Genomic DNA, 21,976 nt, shown 5'->3' on the forward strand with positions numbered 1-21,976 from the left:
CCCGCTCGTTTCGTATCGCCGCTTCGGGCCCCGCCACCGCGGCGCTCCCCTATATATACGAGCCACGAACAGAAGCCCTTCACCTCCCACCACATGCACTACTCGAGCTCGAGCTGACCAGCAGTGATCGATCGCTCATCAGTGCAAGCTTCGGGCGAGCTACGGTTACTCCTCCTCTGATCGCCGTACGGTGGTGCTCTGTTTCCTCGGCGGCGCCGCCATGGTCGTCCTCGCGAAGCCGCCGGCGCTCGACCAAATCTCGCTGGTGAGGTCCCCGGAGCCCGGGGGCGGCTCCCCCTTCCCCGGCGTGCCGGCCGTCGACCTCTGCAGCCCCGGTGCCTCCCTGGCCGTCGTGGACGCGTGCGAGCGCTTCGGGTTCTTCAAGGTCGTCAACCACGGCGTGCCGGCGGGCGTCGCGGACAGGCTGGAGGCCGAGGCCGTCGCGTTCTTCGCCAGGCCGCAGGCGGAGAAGGACGCGTCCGGCCCCGCCGACCCGCTGGGGTACGGCAGCAAGCGCATCGGGCGCAATGGCGACATGGGGTGGCTCGAGTACCTCCTCCTCGCCATCGACCAGGGCTCCGCCGTCTCCAAGGCCTCCCCTGTCCCGTCGTCCTCGCTGCGGTAATTAGCAAATTTTGGTATTGAATTCATCATCGGCCAGCGCAGCCATTGTCCGCGCGCGAGCGTGCGTTCTACTCGTAGTAACGAATTCACGATGCCTGCAGGGACGCGGTGAACGAGTACGTGGGCGCCGTGCGCGGGGTGGGGGCGTCGGTGCTGGAGGCGGTGGCGGAGGGGCTCGGCGTCGCGCCGCGGGACGCGCTGAGCAGGATGGTGGCGGACGCGGCGAGCGACCAGGTGTTTCGGGTGAACCACTACCCGCCGTGCCCGCTGCTGCAGCGCCTCCCGGACTCGTGCAGCGTGACGGGCTTCGGCGAGCACACGGACCCGCAGCTGGTGTCCGTCCTCCGCTCCAACGGCACCGCCGGGCTGCAGCTCGCCCTCCGCGACGGGCGGTGGGTGCCCGTGCCGCCCGACCGCGACGCCTTCGTCGTCATCGTCGGCGACTCCCTGGAGGTACACACACATATACATAGCACGCGCGCGCGCGCACACACATGATAGATGCGGCAATCGATGTTGGATGTGTTGTACGACGTGCGCCAGGTCCTGACGAATGGGAGGCTGAAAAGTGCGCGGCACCGGGTGGTGGCCAACAGCCTGAAGCCGCGAGTGTCCATGATCTACTTCGCGGGGCCGGCGCCGGCGCAGCGGATCGCGCCCCTGCCGGAGCTGCTGGGGCACGGCGAGCAGGGCCTGTACAGGGACTTCACATGGGGCGACTACAAGAAGGCTGCCTACAGCTCGCGCCTCGGCGACAACCGCCTGGACCCCTTCCGCATCTGATCTAGGCACTGCGCGCACCACCTGTCGCGAGGAGGCAGATGCCCTGCCAGCCAGCTATCGGCTCCAACGAACAGCTTTGGGGGCCTCTATGCTCCTCGAGATCACTGGAGGCCGCCAGGAGCCAGTACACTACTGATTGATGATTGCTTCGTGGACCAGGAAAGAGAGAGGGGTGGCCGTGGCCGGCAGAGCTAGGTAGAGCTAGCCAGGTAGGTGGGTAGGGTTGGATACCGGAGACAGGTGTGTGCTCTGTTGGATTCTTCCCCTTGCATGCATGCCTTTTGCTTTGGTTGCTGCCGATGCCAAGTGTCCATGGTACTAGCTACACGGAGCTTTCGTACTGCCTCTGGGCTTGATGCTATGCTGTGTGAGGGGCTTTTTGGTACAAGGGACTAATTTTTATTCCTACTCACAAAGAATATATCGATGCTAATTAAAAGAACTAAACATGAGCTAACTATAAAACTAATTGCATAAATGGAGACTAATTTATGAGACGAATCTATTAAGTCTAATTAGTCCATCATTAGCATATATTTACTGTAGCACAACATTGCCAAATTATGGGCTAATTAGGTTTAATGGATTCGTCTCGTGAATTAGCCTCCATTTATGCAATTGGTTTTGTAATTATCCTATATTTAATACTCCTATTTAATACTCCTAATTGATATCCAAACATCCAATATGCTTGCTGGGAACTAAATTTAAAGTTTAGTCCAAGATCCAAACAGACTGAATGTTATGAGTGTGTTTCTATATATGGTATGTGGCTTTTTCACTGTTTGCTGAACTGACCTAATGAATGTCCGATGCATGAGGAGAGTACTACCCTGGATTTGGGCAAATTTGGTAAGAGCTACACCCAAACAAAATAAAGCAAAGGCACAGGTTATCTACCCAAATATAGCAAGGGCAGCAGGGGTTTTGTTTTCCATCTTTGTTGTAGTGTTCTTCTCCCTCCGTCCTTAAAAAAAGCAACTCTCGCTTCTCGAGGAGTTAGACAATTCTAAGTTTGGACAAAATTATGCAAAATAGTATTAATATTTATATTACAAAATAAGTACTATTAAATTATCATGTAATATATTTTCATATTAAATCTATTTGGAGACATAAATATTAGTATCTTTTTATAAATTTGGTCAAACTTGAAATTGGTTGACTCCTCGAGAAGCGAGAGTTGCATTCTTTTTAGGACAGATGGAGTAGTGTTTGTTTCCCTTTAGTCTATTTATAGTTGCGTTTGTGTATCTGCGGATTCGTCGCACTGGTGGACCTCATTTTATAGTTTGAACGTGCATCCAAAAATCCAAGCTAAGTGCAAAGTTTCGCTTTCGTGCAATACAGACGTATTCCATGAACACATATTGCAGTGATGGTCCTTGTTCCATGCTTCCATGAACACATAAGAACCGGTTTATTGAATCAAAATTGGCATAGCTGGAGAAACAAGCCTGATCGGTTTATAGAACTGGCACGACCAGTTTTGGTCAGAGTTTCAAAATGAAGGTTTGAATTTACTATTGCGTAGCACTCATTGAGATGATAGAAATACATATGTAGAATGTCCGATTTGAAATTTGGATGAGAGAGTTATGGTCTCAGAAAAGACTACACCTCAAAAAACTTGTCGGACTGTTTTGGTCTGTGTAATTCGAGTAGGAATTGTATTTTAACATGGGATTTGTAACAGATTCGATTCCTAGTAGGGCACCATCTCCCCACCCTGTGTATATATGAAGGACCATGGCTGATTGAGAGCAATCCAATCAAATTTGTATTACCTTTATTTTCATCTCCAAACTCATCTCTTCCCCCTACAAGGTCCCTCCTGGACCGGTGTCCTAGATTTTCGTGGGGCATGTGATAGAAGTGGCCAAGCCGGTTCTAAAAATCGGTTAGACTAGTTGCACTAAGAGTACTGCAAGGTGATTCATTACAATCCATATATTCTAGCATATTCCGTGTGTTGATCGGATTTCATATCAACGTTTCCTTTAAAAAGCATGCCTTATTTCTTCAAGATCAACACTTCTCCTAGCCTGCGTAACATACTTGCATCTAAAGGAGAGATGGCCACAATCTTCATCAAAACGACGGTGGCACATCAAACATGAGCTGTCCAGTTCTACTCTTTTTCTTGCAATTAACACATGTTCGGATTGGATGATTGTTATAGGCTCATGTCCATATAAACACCTTGTTACGACATTCAATTCCCAAATTTTCTTCCATAACGGTTTCATGTAATTAGGGACGAAAATAGGAACGGATATTGTGAATCTGTGATGGTTGATTGATGAAGAAGCATCAAATTGGTTGAGGAGATCACATCATCTGATTGCTAATGCATAAGCACTTTTGATAGAAAATGTGCCTTTCATATCAGAATGTCACGCAGCCCAACCCTCCGTCCCATCGTATATTAGAATTGACAAAATAATACCAACATCATCATGAATAGATTTATATGTCTCTGAATAGATATTAGAAAAGTTAGAACCACGTATAGTTTGGAACGAAGGGAGTAGCGTGCAATTACAAGGCGAGAAAGTGGCATCTTGTTCCAATTTACATGTGGTTTAATTTGTTCAAACAAAACAGATGCTATTTGATTTTTCTTCATTAGTTCGTTACACACTTACAGTATCCATCCATGACGATGGACGAGCAACTGAAACTCAACAACAGTACAAACACCAACGAGCAATGTCACCAGAAACAAATCTCTGTTCATCCTCGCCTAATTTAGCACAGCTAGCACTAGAGCATATACAATCGGTAAGCCAGTGACATGCTGCACGAAAGACACGACGCGAGTTTATTTTGGGTTTACCAACTTACCTTAATCCCATAACATAAAAGGTGAATTAACCTGCACCTGCGCCGTAAATCGGCGCTAGAAGTTACCCTAGTGGAGTGGACAAGACAACGGAGCAAGTAAATCCGTCTTCCGATCACTTCTGCGCCTTCTTCTTCCACAGGTCGCTGAGCGCCCGCATGGCGCCGCCGGCCTTCCGCTTGCCACTGGGTCCCTCTTCGTCGCTGTCCTTGTCCGCCGTGCCCTCGCTCTCGCCGCCGCCGGCCGAGGCCGGCCCGTGGCGCCGCTTGTCCGTGCTGTTGCTGCTGGCACCCGCGGCGCGGCCGCCGAGCACCGCGGCGGCCTCCTCGGCCGCCTTGCGCCACTGCTCGCTCTGCACACGCGAGCGCTGCGCCTCGGCCTCCAGCGCCTCCCGGGCGTGCTCCGACGCCCGCAGCCGCTCGGCGAGCCGGGCCTCCCGCGCCGCGCCCTCCCGCAGCGCGTGCTCGGCCTCCCGCGCCCTCGCGGACGTCGCCCTCGCGGCCTCGGCGGCCTCCTCGGCCATCTTGCTCAGGTCGGTGTTGTCGGCCTCGAGGGCGGCGATCTCCGCGTCCTTGACCATCAGATCCGCCGTGAGCTTGTCGACCAGCTCATTGTTCAGCATCAGCCTCGCCTTCAGCTCCTCGAGCTCCGTGCCCTTGGCCGTCACCATCCTCTTCAGATCGTCGACCTCCGTGTCGATCACCATCAGCTTCGCCCTCAGCTCGTAGCCCTCCATGTCCTTGGCCATAAGCTTCGCCCTCAGCAACTCAACCTCCGGGCTCCCCTTTTTGCCATCATCATCGGCAACGGCGTTGCTCACGGCCTCCTCCTCATCGCTAGTCTTGTTGCCCTCCTCGACGACCGGGCCCTCGTTGTTCCCCGACTCGCCCGGCAGGACCGCCTCGAAGGCGTCGGCGGCCGGCGAGCTCATGTGGCCTTTCTCCCCGTTCGCACCCTCTGCGCCACCAGCAGCCCCGTCTTCTGGCGCCGGCACCTTGCCGCCATCGTGCTCGACCGGCGGCGCCGAAGGGGCCGCGTCGTCATCCCTCTTCTTCGCGGCCAGGCGCTTCTTGGCGTCGCCGAGCGCGGCGCGCGCGTCCTTCCTGGCCTTCTCGGCCGCCGCGAGCTGGTCCCGCATCCCCATAAGCTGGCCGTGCGCCTTCTCCAGCTTTGCCTCCAGCTCCGCCACCCGTGGCCCCGCGCCGGCGCCGCAACCAGCACCTGCGGGCTTCTTCTGCAAATCCACGTTCATGAAAAAAAAGACAAACGACACGTACTACATGGTGTTTGCACCGTCCATTTGATCACAAGAACATCCTTGCCTCGTGCAACGGGCTGCGCGGCGCCATGCCCCGGACGCCTAGAGCGCGGCGCGGCGCGCCGCCGGTTGCCTCCGCGCTCGGCGCCGCCGCCTTCAGACGCTGCGCTGGACGCTGCGGCAGCTCAGACACGGCCCTGTAAGTAGAGTTGCTCGTGAGTTCACAGCCAAGATACCAGAGCAGAATCGGATCGGAGCGTGAAAAATTGCTCGAAAAAATAGTGCCGAACTATACCTGGGCCTCGACATGCGACTGTCCGAGTCCTCGAACTTGCTGCTCTTCTTGGCGTTGGCCGTGTGTCCTAGCATCGTAACAGCAAGAACAGCCCGTTGAGAGTTGAGGCACACCGACGAGACGGGACTTCAAAATCTGGTAATTATATCGTTGAATGAACCAACGCCGAGGACGCATGGTTGGTGCGCGCGTCTACCTCCCGATGTTAATGCTGATCTGGTACTGACTGAAACTTGCTTGGAACAGATTAATCTGTCCGGAGCTTAGGTATATAGCAGATTAGGTTGTGGAATTTCCATTTTTCTTTCTTTCTCACTTTCCCTTCATGCTCATGCTCATGGAGATGATCGATCAACGCCTGGAAGCTCAGCTACATCCCGTTGCATTTTCCCCCCCTCTCTCCTCACCCTCCTGTACCTGCACTGTTAATAACTTTCAGAACATATCTGAAGAAGAAACCCATGGCGATGCGTGCATCGCAGCGACGACGACCACCGGAGTTTCTCACCTGCATTTCCGCCACTGTCGGTTGCTCGAAGCTAAATTCCGCAAGCACAAAGTGAGTGATATGGCTCACCTGGATGATGCGAGGTGCTACCAGCACGTCCTGGACTGCACGGACGGTTTTTAGCTTCTAAGCTTTTTCATGTCTACGTTGGAGAAAGAAGATCAGCAGAACCGACGTGACGTTCGGAATTGTCCCTTCTCCAAGCCATACACCATTGTATTAGTGCGGTGATCTCATGATCTCATCTCCAAGCTAAGCATTGGCAAGTGACACATACATCTAACGGATCACCACAGCAAAATCAGGCCGCGTTTTTCTAGCCCATGCTTGTGGGAGCGGGCTGCAGATGGCAACAAGACCCACCCAACAACCCAGGCTATTTCGCATGGCCCGGTCCACAAGAAATTAGCCAAACTAGAAAAATGGCGCGCCGAACAACACTTCTTCCACAATCTTCTCTCTCGCTACAAGGAGAGTCCCCAACGATTTCCAATCCTGCGCCCGCTTCTCGCTGATTCCTCGCCTCCGACGGCGTCGCCGGCGCCAAGGGAGGTGGGCATCGGGCGTGCAAGCGGGTACGGTCCTGTATTTCTACTATCTACTAGATCTAGTAGGATTAGGTTTTCTGGTGGTTAGCATGCAAGCCACCAGTACTATTTCCGTCCATGGTGGATCCGCCGTCGGCGTTGGCTTCATTGTCGCTGAAGGATTCAATGGTGATGCGCTATGGAGGATTGGATCCCTCCATGGTGGTAGATTGTATCCCTCCATGGTGGTGTTGATGAAGACGGCGCTGGTGGTGACATGGGCGGTGGATTCTGCAGCGCTACTGTATCGAAGTTTGTCTACCAGCTCATTTCGAAACCGGGTTGGGTCTTAGCTACCACCTGTTCCGGTGGTTTGACTCCGTCGGTGTTTTACCGTTACGCCCATCGAAACTTCCGCAAGCTGCTCGAGATCAGTGATGAACTCGTTGTAGGATCTGGTCTTGATGACCACATCATCCACGTAAGCTTCAACGTTGAGGTGTAGCTAGTCCGCAAGGCACGGTTGGATGACCCGTTGATAGATGGCTCCTCCGTTCTTCAACCCAAATGGCATTGTAGTGTATGCGTATGCTCCAAAGGGGGTGATGAACGCCGTTTTGATCTGATCTTCTTCCATGAGAGCTATCTGGTGGTAGCCCGAGTAGCATTCGAGAAAGGAGAGCAAGACGCAGACAGCCGTAGAATCGAAGACTTGGTCGATGCGTGGGAGCGTGAAAGGGTTATTCGGGTAGTGTTTATTGAGATTAGTATAATCCACACACATGTGGCAGAACCAACCCAAATTATACCGGCTCAAGTACGTGAGTCCACTCTTGAGAGCTCCAACGCGCTTCAAACGGTATAATCCCTTGGCCTGTCGGGTAACGTCCCGATAAACCACCGAATGCAGGATCAAACAAGGTACCTCGCACGAAGGTGAGTCCAGAGATACAAACGCCATCACATTTTCACATCACAGGCAGATACAATACATGAGTATTTTTAAAAGTAACATTAGTTACCAACTGATGGAAATTATTACAAAACCACTTAAAGTTTCAAGTCTTGCAGCGGAGTTTAAAGCACGGGCAATGTACACGTTGTCAGTTCAGATATCATGCTAGCCCTGGCATGATATCACTCGGAGGGGTCTGCGTTGGCCGGGGATGGGTCCCACTCCACGGACCAACCATCGGGCAGCGGGTAACGCCATGGCATAGGCAGAGCAGGGTCGTCCGGGGGATTACCTGAATATAAAAGTCACAAGGCAAGACTGAGTATTCTAATACTCAGCAAGGCTTACCCATTCATGGTATACTTAGCCATATAACTAGACTTATGACGGCTTTTCGGGTTTTGGGTAAAGTTTTTAGCTGAAAAGCAACAAAGAGTAGGTCTTTAATGTCAACTTTTAGCTTTCAAGTTGTATGTGATTATTCATTCTAGATAAGCACCTATAGCTATTCAAGCAGGGTAGAATCTTTTGCCAAACATCATCTTTGATAATCACAAAGTTGCTCTTGTTACTCTATGTGGTAAAGGGATCAAGCAGTCTCAATCTCCGTGAAAAACGGACAATTCCTGAATCGAATTTCAGCCTTGCAAGGTAAACCTAACTCACATGCTTGGAACATCCAGAGATTGTTCCGAAGCAACCGTTTGCCTTTCATTCCGACTCGTGGATCAGATCCACCACAAGCGACTGCAGGACCATACGCACATCCAATGTGCAGGACGTACGCCTGTAGAGCGACTACACGGCTGTACTCCTAGTTGCCCGGCAACACGTATTCCCACACGTCGAATCGAGTAACAGGAAAAACCAAAATACGAGTGGTGGGAGGTATGTCCACTCCTCAGGCCGATTGGTTACTAGGTTTACCGCTTACCATATTTCGCGGCACGTGGCTAGTACTTTCAAACGCTTAACCACCGCTACCACACACTGCGACCTTATCAAATTCATTAACACAGACGGGGTATCATCTCAACCATGATACCTCACATAATTCCCGTCCGTCATCCTTATAGTGATTACAGGAATGTAAACATTACAACTCCTATATCGCGCGAGTGACAGGAAATCACTCGACTTCTGCTGGTCCTATTAGCAGAGCGGCTATTCGGACTCAAATGCTAGTATTCAATACATTGGTTCCTAGGAAAATGTAACTAGGGTTTCTCATACAATTCCTATGAACATAATGCATAGATAGATATAAATAATATAAGTTGCAGTGTAGATAAAGTAGGGGTTAAGCCCGGGGCTTGCCTTCTTAGGTGGGGTTGGGGGCGATAGTGTCAAAGTTTTTCGAACTTTGGTTCGGAGCTTCAGTTAGACCTTCGACGGCGTTGCCGGGGTCTTCAGCTGATTCCACTCCTTGTTCCGGGATGAGTTCGTAGTCACCGTCGGCGAGAGTAGTCGAGTCTACATTATATGCAAAGTTTTAAGTTAAGGGAGGCATATTATTTTATTTTATTTCACGATAAAGTTGCAATCCAACGAAAATATAATTTACTTGTTGCACATATTATTTACTTCTCTACTGGGCAGTCATTTATCGGGTATTAATTATTTTACCTAGTTACATTAAGTAACATGGTTGGTTACCCTAATTATTTAATTAATGGCATGGGGTAACATGTTGAGTTGGTTTTAAATACTAAAATAACTATATTGAATAGCTTTATTTATTTGCTTTGCTAATCATTTATACTAACTCTAGGTTATTATTAAACTATGGACTTATCATAGCATGTTCTAATTGTTTTGGGTTGATTTGCACTTGGCCCTAGGTTGGAAATTTAGGGATAGGCTATACTACTCAAGAATAGTACCTCAAAATATTCTCATGATTTTTGAACATATAAAATCACAGATATTAAATATACAAGGTTAAATGGTATTATTTATAATTAAACTCACACATTAAGAATTTATTATACAAACAGTTGGTTAATTATTTTTTTCTAAGTAATATATATCAAAACAAGATTAATGCAATTTGTTTCACATTTTTATATTTTTCTGCCATTTATTATGCATTTTCTTAGCCTACAACTACTTAAACTTAGTATTTAATTTAGAGCACAAACCACTCAGAAAATGGAAGTCAACCTATAAGGAAAGTTGTAGATCTTAAAATGAGGATTCTAAAAAATTTTAGTTTGTATTTTTGTGATTTTTCCTTGAATTGATATAGAATTTTCAAGTTGACAGCATAAATAACAAAAAGGTCCTAACTGGCACTATTTCTCTGAGTCACATGCTTTGCAAACAGCCCCCTGGGCTTTTGCATCCTCTAACCCATGGTCCTCAGCCTCGGTCAGAGAGGGGGCGTGAGGTTTGACCGGCCAGTCCCGGCGACGGCGATCGCCGGCGGCGAGGATGGGGGGTAGGGAAGCACCACGAGGTCCTTGCGCACCTGTGACTGCTCGGGATCGGGTGGGGGCAGCCTGTAATGGCGGCGCGACAGGAGCAGGCGGCCGGCGGCGGAGGGGAACGGCGGGGGCCATGCTCCGGTGGTCGTGGGCGGTGAGGAAGTGGTCGGGGAGCTTCCCGGTGGTGTGAGGAAGCTCGGTGCAGGGTCAATTGGGGTTGAGGAAGGCCGGAGAGGGGTGCCCCACGGCGAACAGGAGGCGGCGGCGAGCGACGCTCGTCGACAGTGGTGTTCTGGCCGGAATTGGAGGGTGATTGGGGTCGGTGAGCACGAGCAGAGGTCGGGGAAGCTTGCTAGGGGGTTGATGGGGGCGAGGGGCGCTCGGTGGCGGCTGTCCATGGCGAGGCCGAGCGGCGGCGGGTGGAGTTCGCCGGCGCGGGTTGGGAAGCCGGTGTGGCGCCTAAAGGGACTAATTGAGAGGTTGCAAAGCTTCACGGGGTCACAAGGAGATGAGTTAAAGGGTCGTCGTGGTGCGGGGACGGCGGAGGTGAATGGCCCACGGTGAGCAAGCACCACCGGAGCGGAAGCAGGGGAAGGGCGGCAGTGGAGCTCGGGTCTAGCGTTGGGGAAACAGCAAAAGCGCAAGAGGAACGGTTTGCTGGGGTGCTTGTGGTGCTAATGCACGCGGAAGTTAAGGCCCTGGGGTTCTGCACTGAGCTATCCACGGCGGCGACGATGTGGCGGCCGGCGGCAGCTTGGGAGTTCGTGGCGCGCGCGGAGAAGGGCAGCAAGGAAGGGAAACAGGGCCGGGCCGAGGGGAGGGGGACGTGTGGAGGGAGGGGAAGCAGGAGGTGGGCAGCGGCGGCCTGTACAGCGGCGGCCGAGGCAGCTGCACCGACGGCAGAGCAGGGGAGGCAGGGGAGTAGAGGGGGCTCAGAAGAAGAAGAGGAGAGGGAAAAGGTCCGAAGGACCTATGTGCAAAACTAAAGGATTCTAGGGGCCTTACGGTAAAGCAAAATTTTCCACTGATCTGAAGGTTAAATGAGAAAACGCCCAAAATGAAAGTTGGAGAGTTTTTCAAACTCTACAATATTGCTTTAGGGTTCAAGTTCAGAAACTCAAATTTTATAGCTTTACATGTTAAATTTTTTGAGTAAAGGTAGAATTTGAATTCTTTTGTCCTTACCAAAGTGGATTTGATGAAATTTTGGATATGTTTACAAGTTTTCATGGGATATCATGATGACTTGTATTCTTACATGTTAGCCCTTAAGTAAACATGAAAGCTACTTTTACACTTCAACTATTTTACATAAAAGACCCTATGATTTTTGTTTTAATCACACATAGGTCCCTGTTTTTACTTAAAGGCTTATTTTCCTTAGGATTTAACCTATCTTTTACACTTTCTTTCCTATGGTAATATAAATTTGACACCTAGTATTATATTTATCCTAGGTTTTAATGCTATCTCCCATTTCACCCAATTAACACTCAAGGACCTATATTTTACAGAAATTACAATTATACCTCTAGTCTTTTGTACTACGCACATATACCATAGCAAGCATACATATTTCACACTAAAACCTAGTGTCTATGTTTCTAATTATCTGAATGTTACAACACATTCTCTATTCATTATTATTCTTTTTCAAGACTAGTACAGGGTTAGCTAACCACTCGGGGTGGTACACTTTTTTAATAAAACTAGCCGTGAGTAGTTTTGCTAGCTCTTTCTTGATGGCCTCCCTCTTGTCGGGGGCAAAGTGTCCTAGTCGTTGCTTCTTTGGAGTGGCTTTAGGGTCGACTTTTAGGCAATACTTGGGTACCCATGATATTTTCGCTGGTTTCCACGCTAATATGTCACGGTTAGCCCTAAGGAAGCTGATGAGCGCGCTTTCCTATAAGCCGCCCTCGATCAAAACAGTCTTGGACGGGTCACCTTCTTGCATCTAAATGGCCTTGATGCCAATATTTCTGGGGTTGGGTTTAACCCTCGACTAGCTAGATCACTGGTTGGAGATCTCCATCTCTGAGTTGGTCAGCTTGTGTGTTGCCGCGAGTACTTTTGCAGATGGCTCTGGCACGCGTGATGTTGTGGTGTACTCGATCGCTTCTTGGTCGCAGTCGTACGACTTCTTGAGGTCGCCGTGGAGTGTGAGTACGTCTGTCTTGCCCGGTATTTTAAGTAGTAGGTAGACATAGTGGGGCACGACCACGAATTTGGCTAGTGCCGGTCTGCCAAGGATGGCATGAGATGACGAGTCGAAGTCCGCCACCTTGAACTTGATGTACTCGATGCGGTAGTTATCTTTGGTCCCAAAGGTGACTGGCAAAACCACTGACCCGAGTGGTGTAGCCACGTTACCCAGGACGATGCCATAGAAAGGAGCTCGGCTAGAGGTGAGCATCTAGGAGATGTCCAAGCCCATCTTCTTCAGAGTACTCACAAAAAGCAGGTTGAGGCCGCTCTCATCGTCGATGAGTACTCGGGTTAGCTGTGAGCCCGCCATGACAGGATCTAGAACGAGCGGGAATTTCACAGCTTGGAGAAGCTGGTCCATTGGTCATCCCTGGAGAAGGAGATCGGGACCTCGCTGTATCTCAGAGGCGGTGACGTGGCCGGCTCCACAGAGAGTATTTCGCGCAGGGTCAACTTCTACGCGTGCTTGGAGGGGAATCCGCCGTCTCCGCCGAAGATGACGTTGATGACGTTCTTCAGATTCTGGAAGTCTTGAGCCCCCGACTTGTCACCCTCCTCATCGTCCTCCTGGTCCTTTCGCTTTCCTGCTTGAGGGAGGGGTGGTGCATTGAGTGACTTGCGGATGCTGACGCACTCGAACAACGTGTGTCGCGACTTCGGGTGTATCGGGCATTGTTTGTGCATGACTTTCTCGAATTATGTGTCGTTGTTCCCTGACTTCTTGCCATGCGAATTGCGCTCAACAGCCACGTCTTCTTGGTCTAGTTTGCGCTTTCGGGTGTTCCCCGAGTGGTTCCGGTGGCTCTTGTCGAAGTGGCCGTTGCCATTTCTTTGCTTGTCATGGTTGCGCTTGGGAAAGCAATCGTTCTCCTCATCCTACTGATCAGCCCATCATGCCATCATATCATGCAACTCCATGATAATAGTTGGGCAATTGCGTCCAAAGTCGTGGTACGTGTGCTTCGAGAAGAGGCTGTTATGGAAGTAGCGGATGACGTCCTCGTCTGTGATGTTGGCGATGGTGGCGCGCGTCTCGAAGAAACACCGGGTGTAGGACCTGAGGGTCTCGTTCATCTCTTGCTTCACCTCGGATAGATCATGGCGAGTGCCCGCTCTGATCATGGATCCTTGAAAATTGTCGATGAAGGCCCGTTTGAGGTCTTCCCACAAGTCGATGGAGATTGGTTTGAGGCTTTCAAGCTAGGTGAGGGGTACAGACTTCAGAGCCACCGAGAAGTAGAGAGTTTTAGTGCAGTTGGATCCCCTTGAAACTTCAATAGCTACGGAGTAGCATCGAATCCATTGGCGTGGGTCCTGCTTACCATCGTACTTGGGGATCCCGATTGGTTTGAACTCCTTGGGATAGGATTTGTCGGTGATGTTGGAGGTGAAGGCAGGGAAGCGGTCGCTGTCGTCATCACTGTGGTACGTGCCGGTATGGGCCCTTCTCCTTGCTTCGATAACACGCCGCACGTTGCGGCCTTCATTGATCTTCTGCCTAAGGTCGATTGTGGGAGCGTCGTGAAGGCTGGCCTCGAGTGGATCTTGGCCTTGATGCCTTGCACCATGCTGGTTACGAGTAGATTGTTGTAGTTCTTATTCATCGTTACCGCGTGCGAACGGGTGGCCCTCGTTTCGCTGGCAGTTTTCATTCCTCCAGCTCCCGGGCCTCCTCTAGAGCTGCGGCTGATCAGCGCGGTTTCGCTATGGCGCTCAGATCTCGATGGTAGATTCCGAGTGGAAGACACTGGATGTTTCCCATCGAGTTGCACGAGCGTGCGCTGGATCAGATACTGAAGCCTTTGTATCTGAGGGTTGGATGGGAGTTGTTGGGCTAATAGGGCTGCTTCTACGATGGTGCCCATGGGCGTACGGTATTCCCGATCCGTGACTGCTGCAAAAGCGTTGTTGAGATCCCTTTGGTACATTGGGTTGTGGGTGCGATTCTTCGTATTGCGCCTACGCTGGGCGTGCTTTGCGTTCTTCACCCGCCGGATCCTTCAGTGCTCCTCGTCTTCATCCTGGGGGGCGTCAGCTGTGGGCTCATCGGCTGAGACATCCGCGAGTCGCTCATTGTCGTCCTTCGCGTTGCAAAGGGAAGCCATGCAAACTTGACGATCCGACGAGTTGTTAGCCGTAAGGCTATACTCGAGTAGCTCTATGCTACTTTCTCCCTCTTCCGCGATGGGAGAGAGAGGTTTGCCCTCCAAGAAGGGCAGTTCCTGCATGAATGCCACAAGACAGGACTCGTAGTCGAGTAGTTCGGAGGGCTCAAAACCCTTCCAGTACACGAAACGGCCTTGCGGCCTTGACGTTATGGTTAAACCCAGATGGCTGCCCAAAAACGATTCGGTGTGGCCATCGGGTTGCGAGTGGTTTTCAAGAGCAGGGGCCACCCAACAAGCGGTGGATTCCACATCTCCGACTCCTCCTCGGGACTGGTTTGAAGGTGTTGTACTAAACAATGAGTACTCTTCGTTCGAGTTCGAGTAGTTGTCAAAAATTAGGGCCCCTCGGCAAGCGGTGGCTCCCACGTCCTTGAGCTTGAGTAACAAATCTAAATCCTCCTCCAAGTCGGAGAGGGATTTAGATTGTGTGGTCGCCTCAGATTGGTTTGAGTTCAATCCGACTAGTTCTGGTGCATCATGACTGGAAGTCGCATAAAAAACGGACATCTTTTCAATTTGCAGGGTCAGATCGGGAAGCAACATCTCATCGAGGTTGTCGACGAACTCGTCGAGATCGCTGCTCCGAGTCGATGAAGAAGCCTCCGGCTCCCTGGAGTTGGCTAGATGGCTGTTGAAGCCACCCAAACCGTTGGCGACGCAGATCCAGGAGTTGAAGATGAAAGTTGTGCCCTCGTCGAGCACAGTGCTGGTGAAGTTGAAGGATGCCATCGAATTCTCCGATGGATGCTCGATGAACACCCCCACCAGGCGCACCAGCTGTCCAGCTGTCGGTGTTTTACCACCACGCCCACCGAGGATACCCCTGAGGTGGTGAGTTTGTAGGTAGGATGTCACCAAGATCAGAAACTCGAAGATGCAAGGAACACAAGGTTTAGACAGGTTCGGGCCGCTGAGAGAGTAATACCCTACGTCCTGTGTGGTTTGTATTGCCTATGATGGTGATCGTCCCCTTGGAGGGGGTTCCTGTCCGCCCTTATATAGTCTGGGGGGACAGGTTTACATGGAAGTCCTAGTCGGGTACAAGCCTAGGAGTCCTACCCGAATACTTCTCGGGTAGTTTACTACCGTATCCGACAAGTTTCACTACTGTATGAGTAGTCCTACTACATTACGAGTAGTTACAATAGATTTAAGGCGTGGGCCATGTCCCATCCGGTATCCTAGGAGAAATACGCCACGTGCACAGTCCCGTGTGACCGGGTCTGATAGCCTCCCCTTCGGGGTGAATCATCACTCGACGAGCGGGGGATGCTAATGGTTGTGGCATCAGATACCTTGCTGTCTGGCGATGCGATGACGTCTGGCCATATTGTCCGGCCTGAGCGTTCAGCGGCTACAAAGCATATTTGAGTTTCTTATGTGCTACTCTTGGTGCCAATGAAAATTTCTGATGTTCCTTCATCGGGGGTAGTCGGCGTCAACGAGCTTGCTCCGATCGTCGGCGACGAGGACAACCAGGATTGTCTTGCAAGGACTTGAGTGTAATTTTTATTTCTTTCAAGAATGTCTGTGTAAGATGTGGGATGTAATAAAATCAGAACTCTATATGACATATAAACCCAGTTTTCTAAAAAAGAAAAAAAGAAAAATGGCACGCCTGGGCCCTGATGACGGACGGGTGAGTCTGTATGGTGACAATTGCGGAACTATCACCCGAAGGATAAATTAGAAGGGATGTCATCAGCCTAATTATGGGATTGTTTCTACATGTAGCACTGAAAGGATCTTGGTGATGCCTATAGGGGGGTGAATAGGCGTACCTGAGAAACTTGAAAAATTCTTCACAGGAATTAAATACATCAAAATTTCCGACACTGTGTAGAATGTTCCGACGGGTCGGAACTTCCGTCACTGGACCGGAACTTCTGACAAAACTAAAGTTCTTATACGAAATTCAAAATTAAACTTGAAACTGCAGAACCTGGCTGAATCAAAAGTTGCACAATGATACTAGGTGACTTCTGCAGGTGATCTTTGCAAGTACAACAACTCAAGTATGTAGATCGGCACAAAACAAACTCTATGTCAATAAGAACTAAATAAATGCAATAACCAAAAGACACAAGAGATTTGATCCGAAGTTCACTTCCACTAAGGAAGCTACGTCTCCACTGAGGAGCTCATAAAGAGCTGGGTCTTCCACTAACCCTTTACCTCACTCAATCAACCACAAAGGAGGATTAAGTCACTTAGTATAAAATCCACAAAGGATAGGATAATACAAACTTCCCGGGGTGCGCACACACACGAGAGGACGCTCCACGGGCGACACCAAACCGTCTAGAAGCAAGTTTCAAGAGTAACAAACGTGAATTGATGGATGAAGATACTTCAAGTGCTCTTGAGATGAACTTGGCTACTCTCACACTCAAATGGTTAAGTCTCACACCTCAATCTTGCTCTCACCCAAGCTCTAACTCAAATCAACTAAAGAATTAGCTCAAAGAAGGATTTGGGGAGTGGAATGAGTGTTCTTGGAGGTGTTCTTGCGTGTGGAGTCAGCAGCAACTGAAGGGGCGTCTGAGGGTGTATAAATACCCAAGCCCTAAAAACTAGCCGTTTGTGCACTGGATAAGTGATTGTCGGAACTTCCGACATAGGGTCGGAACTTCTAATAGTTTTAAAACAGTTGGCTGAGGACCCATTGTCGGAAGAATCCAGCTTCTTCCGACAAGTTCCGGAACTTCCGACATACACTGAAATAGACAGAAAACTAGGTGTACAAGTGTGTGATTTTATGTCTCTCCTTGATGGTTAGCATCTCAAATGAGCATTTTGACACCTTCATGCTATCCATTTACATCCCTCTTAATAGTACGATGTTTCCTAAACTCAAATTCAAACTATAAAATAAGTAAGGATCTTCTTTTAAGTCCAACGCCATGCTTTAAGCAAATTTGGCGTCTTTTCTTGCTCCTTTTCATTTCATTGAATTTAACCTATCCAAAACTTGATAAACTCATTAGCTCCTTAATTTTGTATGTCATCAACACTAAAATTCACTTAGGGGGCCAAATGCACTTTCAATCTCCCCCTTTTTGGTGATAGATGACAACACAATTAAGGCTCACAGTAAATTCAGTAAAATATTTTGAATTCAATTATATATTTGAACTCCGAATAGCCTCAAATGCTATTAGCACATATTAAGAAAGATTTCTTCTACACAATTGCATTCGTGGGGTGCAACGCGTGATAAATATCAACGTGATGCACATGACAAGATGTACCACAACAATAAAATGGAAATGAACAAACACCAAGTCAAAAGTCATGAGCATCACAAAAGCAATAGGATTCTAACATAACACTAGCATAGAAAAACTCAATTAAGTCTTACAACATTAAAAATCTCACTTGGCACACCACATATTACACAAGTACAAGTCTCATTTGTCCACAAGCACAAGAGTTTAAAGTTTCAATATTTGATGACGAAGCTTAGATAGATAAAGCAGTCACAAAGCCTATGGTGAGCTCACTCCCACTTTGGCAACAAGCACCAAAAAGGAGAGGCCCTTCCATAGCCACTACTCGTCATCGTCGGTGTCATCTTCTGCATCATCTTCTTCCTCATCGGTCGGTGTGTTGGTAGCGGGAATGTCATCTTCTTCGTCCTCATCCGACTCCTCACGCCCACCCAAGTCTTTTTCAAATTCATCCTCATCAACTTGAGGAGCACCAAACATCATGGAAGGTCCACCCATTTCTTCCCAAGGGTTGTAGAAGGCCGGTGGAGGAGGAAAATCCATAGGAGCACGAAGAGGTGAGTGAGGCATGTCATATTTGGCCATGATTTCCTTTTGCCTTGCCTCAATCTTGAGAAGCTGCTCATCCACATGCTTCTTGTGGTCATGGATTTCTTACGTATTGTGACGACCCACATTGAAGCAAGCAAACAATTCTTGAGAAATCAAATTGAGAATGTCTTTCTTCTTTGGGGCACGAGGAGAAGGTCCATGAGAGCTTGAAGGACCATGAGAGCTCGAAAGACCATCGGAGGGTCCTTGAGTGGAGCGGCGAGGCGCATGTGCTCCAAGCTTGAGAAGGCGCTCAAGTTGACCTTTTTTAGGCTTGTACACTTGATGGCCCTTGTCGGTCAAGATATTAACGCTTGTCACTTCTTTAATCATGGCAAAGATATAGTGAGCATAATGACAACTTTTCTTTGGTGAAATAGAACAGATGATAATTTTCTCCCAAATGAAGTCAAATACGTTGAACTTATTCTTGTTGGGAGCCATTCTTGCAAGCAAGTTCTTGGATATGTTTGAAATGTTGTCCGAGTCACCACTTTTGGGACACAGAGTGTAGCGCAAGAGTTGGTGAAACGCCCCGGCTCTAAACAACCGGAGCTAAACATGTATTTAAACACCAGAAAACAGTCTCTGGTGAAAATACATTACACAAGTGGTGCCACAGTCATACATAGCCTTATTTAATACGTTCGATTACAATAATAATATAAACTAAAAATACAACAGTTGCGGTGATGAACGCAAGGGTAAACTCTTCATCTGACATGGGGGCTTCTACCCCAACGGCACCACTCCAGACTTGGGTATAGGGCACGAACTACTCGCCTTCCTCAGGCACGAAATCAGGATCCTCTGCAACAAGTCATAAACGGGTGAGTACAAAAGTACTCAGCAAGTTCCACCTCACCCTACGGGAGGGGAAATGACATGCACGATGCACATTAATCACAATGCATTAGTAATGCAACTTAGGTTATACAACTCTTCCCGACACAACCCACAGTAGGTAGCTCACTAGTTGTCAGGACCACACTGTAGCCTGTCCATTCCGTGGACACGGACCATTCGAATGGATTCTACACTCTGCAGAGGTCGTACACTGTACCCACAAGCTCGACTGCCCGAACGGACAATCGACATAGCCCGGCCGCACAAACCCTCGGGCCCTGACCCCAATGGTCTATACCCGTGAACCATCCCTGCGACCGTCAGGCTAACCAGTGGGATTAGGCTAAGTCCGGCCCATAACGGAACCTGTGGTCGTACTAAAGTAAGCTAGGTGAGATGTCAAAACAACTCGGTCCTTATGGTTTACCAGGGCAGCAACCATTCCTCAACATGTCAACTCGAGCCTACCTCCACGGTAGCGCTCACCTGCCAGTCTACCACCACGGTAGCGCCGGCTCCAGCATACCCAGCTGCCCTAGCCTCAGCCAAAACCCTTCATATCCTAGTCTCAACTCTGGATATGCATAACTACTCACATGCATGTATGAGCACACTCAATCACTCAAGCACCGGTATATGTAATCGATCCTAAACCAGAGCTACAACTAGTCGTCCTCACATGGATGCAACCGCTCACGTAGGGATTGATGAAACTTGCCTTCGCTTACGTACGCGTCGGCGGCGGCGGCTTCCTGCTCGCGGTACGGGTCTTCTGGCTCCGGCCCGCTGTACTGGCCTTCGTACTCCTCGATCACTCCGTGATCTACGGCGGAAACGGCACAACCGGCAAATAAACATAAGCAAGCTATAAAATAAGCTCAAATGGAGATGAAAATAGGAGGAATAGATAGTATATGATTTGAGGAGAGTTTAGAAAAAAGAGTTATATGAAAAGGAGTTGATACGAAGGAGATATTAGATTTACAGTATTGGTTGGTGTTTATATAGAACGATTTGGATTAGGTGCTCACGGCCTGGTGGGTGTTTTGGGCCTTTATTAGTATTGCGGAGGTAACGACCGGGGAGCTGCCTGCCATCTCACCTTGGCGTGGAACAGCTCGAGGAAGAGGGTCAACTGTTGGAGTTTCGTCTCGTGAGTGAACTGGGCTCGTGAGAAGTGGTTTAGCTAGCGAAGTGAGGCGGCTCGGTGTGCTTGGGCTGATGATGGAGCTCATCACGGCCTCGCTCCTTTTATAGGTGAGGAGAGCAGCAGCGGCGTCGCACAGGGACGGGCGACGGCGTGGGCTGCGGCAGCTCGCCGTCAACTCAAACAGTGGCAGCACTGAAGGCGCGAGCGTCGAGGCGGCAAAGCCGGCGAGGATGCTGCAGCGGCGTGGGCGAGGTGGGGACACGGAGGTGGGCGGCACGGTGCGGTGCCGACGGCAGTGCGCGGTCCCGTCGTGGGGCCGGCATGTCGCGCGTGCGCGAGCGAAAGCGAGCGCGGGTGGGGACGGCAGGGAGGGGCGTCGGCTTCCTTTATAAATGAGGTGCGGCGGAAAGATATCTCGGCCGGCGCTGTGTGCGACGACCCTGATTTATGGCGAGGTGGAGCCTACCAACAGATGAATCATAATCTATATACTAAGTACTCAAGTTTAACCAGGAGACTAACACTTACCTTATTGGAGCGGCAAAGTCACAAAGGAACGCACACCTTTAAGTGGCTAGTCCAGCACTCGCCCTTCTAGCCTTACCACAACTTATCTACCTTGCTCATAGGTGGATGGCATGGCAAGGGGGGGTTCTATTTATAGGTCAAGGGAAGCCATGGTATTAGGACAAGTATCCCCTTTCTAGAGAATTTCAAAATATTCTAGCATTTTTCAAAATTTTACTTATTACTAATTCTAGAGTATTCCTTGAAAATATCTCACTCTTGCTTAATGGAGAAGGAACTAGAGGGTTGCCTTGAAAATATCCCACTCTTACTTAATGGAGAAGGAACTAGAGTGTTGTCTTGAAAATATCCCACTCTTACTTTTAGTGGAGAAGTAACCAGAGGGTTGTTTTGCATTTCTTTCAATAGTGATGAAAACTGGGATGTTACAGTTGGTTGAGCAACTTGTAATAAGGTGTCAAACCATGTATTGTCCCAAATTTAATATCACCATATGCACTGTCATACATGAAGTGAAGTTCTCCATCATCAAGCCCATTCTCCTCCTCATGGATCCTCTCTCTAGTGAGATCAGCATTGGAAAACCCAAGAATACTAGCAAAGTAAGCATATTCAACATAGAACGGCATGCCTTGAATAGTCCAATGGAAGGTCTTGGTTGAGCGGTTGACATAGAGAGTAGAGTAGAACTGAGCAATAACCTCCTCATTCCAATCACAATTAAAGGACATGATTGCTGTGAGATGCATCCTTCTACAAGCATCTTGGACTTCCCTCACCATCGGCAAGTCAATTTTAAACAGATTCTCCCAGTTGATGGATCGGTGATGGGGTGAGACTTGCAAAGAATCACTGACGCATACCAATCTGCATGAAAGTTCATCCAAAATCGAACATCTCCTTGCTGCTCTTTGGCATATTCAGATGGATCATCATATCTCAATGCATAGATATCATGCTTTCCCTTTTTGTAATCCACTGGACGAGTCCCATTAAACTGTGAAGCAGTTAGCCTAACTGGGGGCTGCATCCAAAGG

At 49.4% G+C, this 21,976-nt stretch overlaps 3 protein-coding genes across 3 annotated transcripts; 1 reads left to right on the top strand and 2 right to left on the bottom strand.

Moving 5' to 3' along the window:
• Positions 1-151: 151 nt before the first annotated feature.
• Positions 152-1,701, top strand: LOC112886538 (gibberellin 2-beta-dioxygenase 3-like). Its single transcript, XM_025952465.1, has 3 exons — positions 152-621; positions 726-1,077; positions 1,168-1,701. The coding sequence occupies exons 1-3, from the start codon at positions 221-223 to the stop codon at positions 1,405-1,407; spliced, it is 993 nt and encodes a 330-aa protein (XP_025808250.1). The 5' UTR covers positions 152-220; the 3' UTR covers positions 1,408-1,701.
• A 2,421-nt stretch (positions 1,702-4,122) lies between these two features.
• On the bottom strand, positions 4,123-5,420 carry LOC112886537 (interactor of constitutive active ROPs 1-like). The gene has a single exon (XM_025952464.1). It carries the CDS (start codon positions 5,394-5,396, stop codon positions 4,368-4,370), a length of 1,029 nt encoding a protein of 342 aa, XP_025808249.1. The 5' UTR covers positions 5,397-5,420; the 3' UTR covers positions 4,123-4,367.
• A 6,812-nt stretch (positions 5,421-12,232) lies between these two features.
• On the bottom strand, positions 12,233-12,634 carry LOC112885250. The gene has a single exon (XM_025950897.1). It carries the CDS (start codon positions 12,632-12,634, stop codon positions 12,233-12,235), a length of 402 nt encoding a protein of 133 aa, XP_025806682.1.
• Between the last annotated feature and the right edge of the window lie 9,342 nt (positions 12,635-21,976).

This window comes from Panicum hallii, chromosome 3 (genome assembly GCF_002211085.1).
Source record: "Panicum hallii strain FIL2 chromosome 3, PHallii_v3.1, whole genome shotgun sequence".
Classification (NCBI taxonomy): Eukaryota; Viridiplantae; Streptophyta; class Magnoliopsida; order Poales; family Poaceae; genus Panicum; species Panicum hallii.

What these genes read in the sequence shown, in the direction of transcription:
- LOC112886538 (XM_025952465.1), top strand. Translation starts at nt 221, where the DNA reads ATGGTCGTCCTCGCGAAGCCGCCGGCGCTCGACCAAATCTCGCTGGTG. An exon ending in GTCCCGTCGTCCTCGCTGCG is followed by an intron (nt 622 to 725) that starts GTAATTAGCAAA and finishes CGATGCCTGCAG; the next exon opens with GGACGCGGTGAACGAGTACG. An exon ending in TCGTCGGCGACTCCCTGGAG is followed by an intron (nt 1,078 to 1,167) that starts GTACACACACAT and finishes GACGTGCGCCAG; the next exon opens with GTCCTGACGAATGGGAGGCT.
- LOC112886537 (XM_025952464.1), bottom strand. Translation starts at nt 5,396, where the DNA reads ATGGGGATGCGGGACCAGCTCGCGGCGGCCGAGAAGGCCAGGAAGGAC.
- LOC112885250 (XM_025950897.1), bottom strand. Translation starts at nt 12,634, where the DNA reads ATGCTCACCTCTAGCCGAGCTCCTTTCTATGGCATCGTCCTGGGTAAC.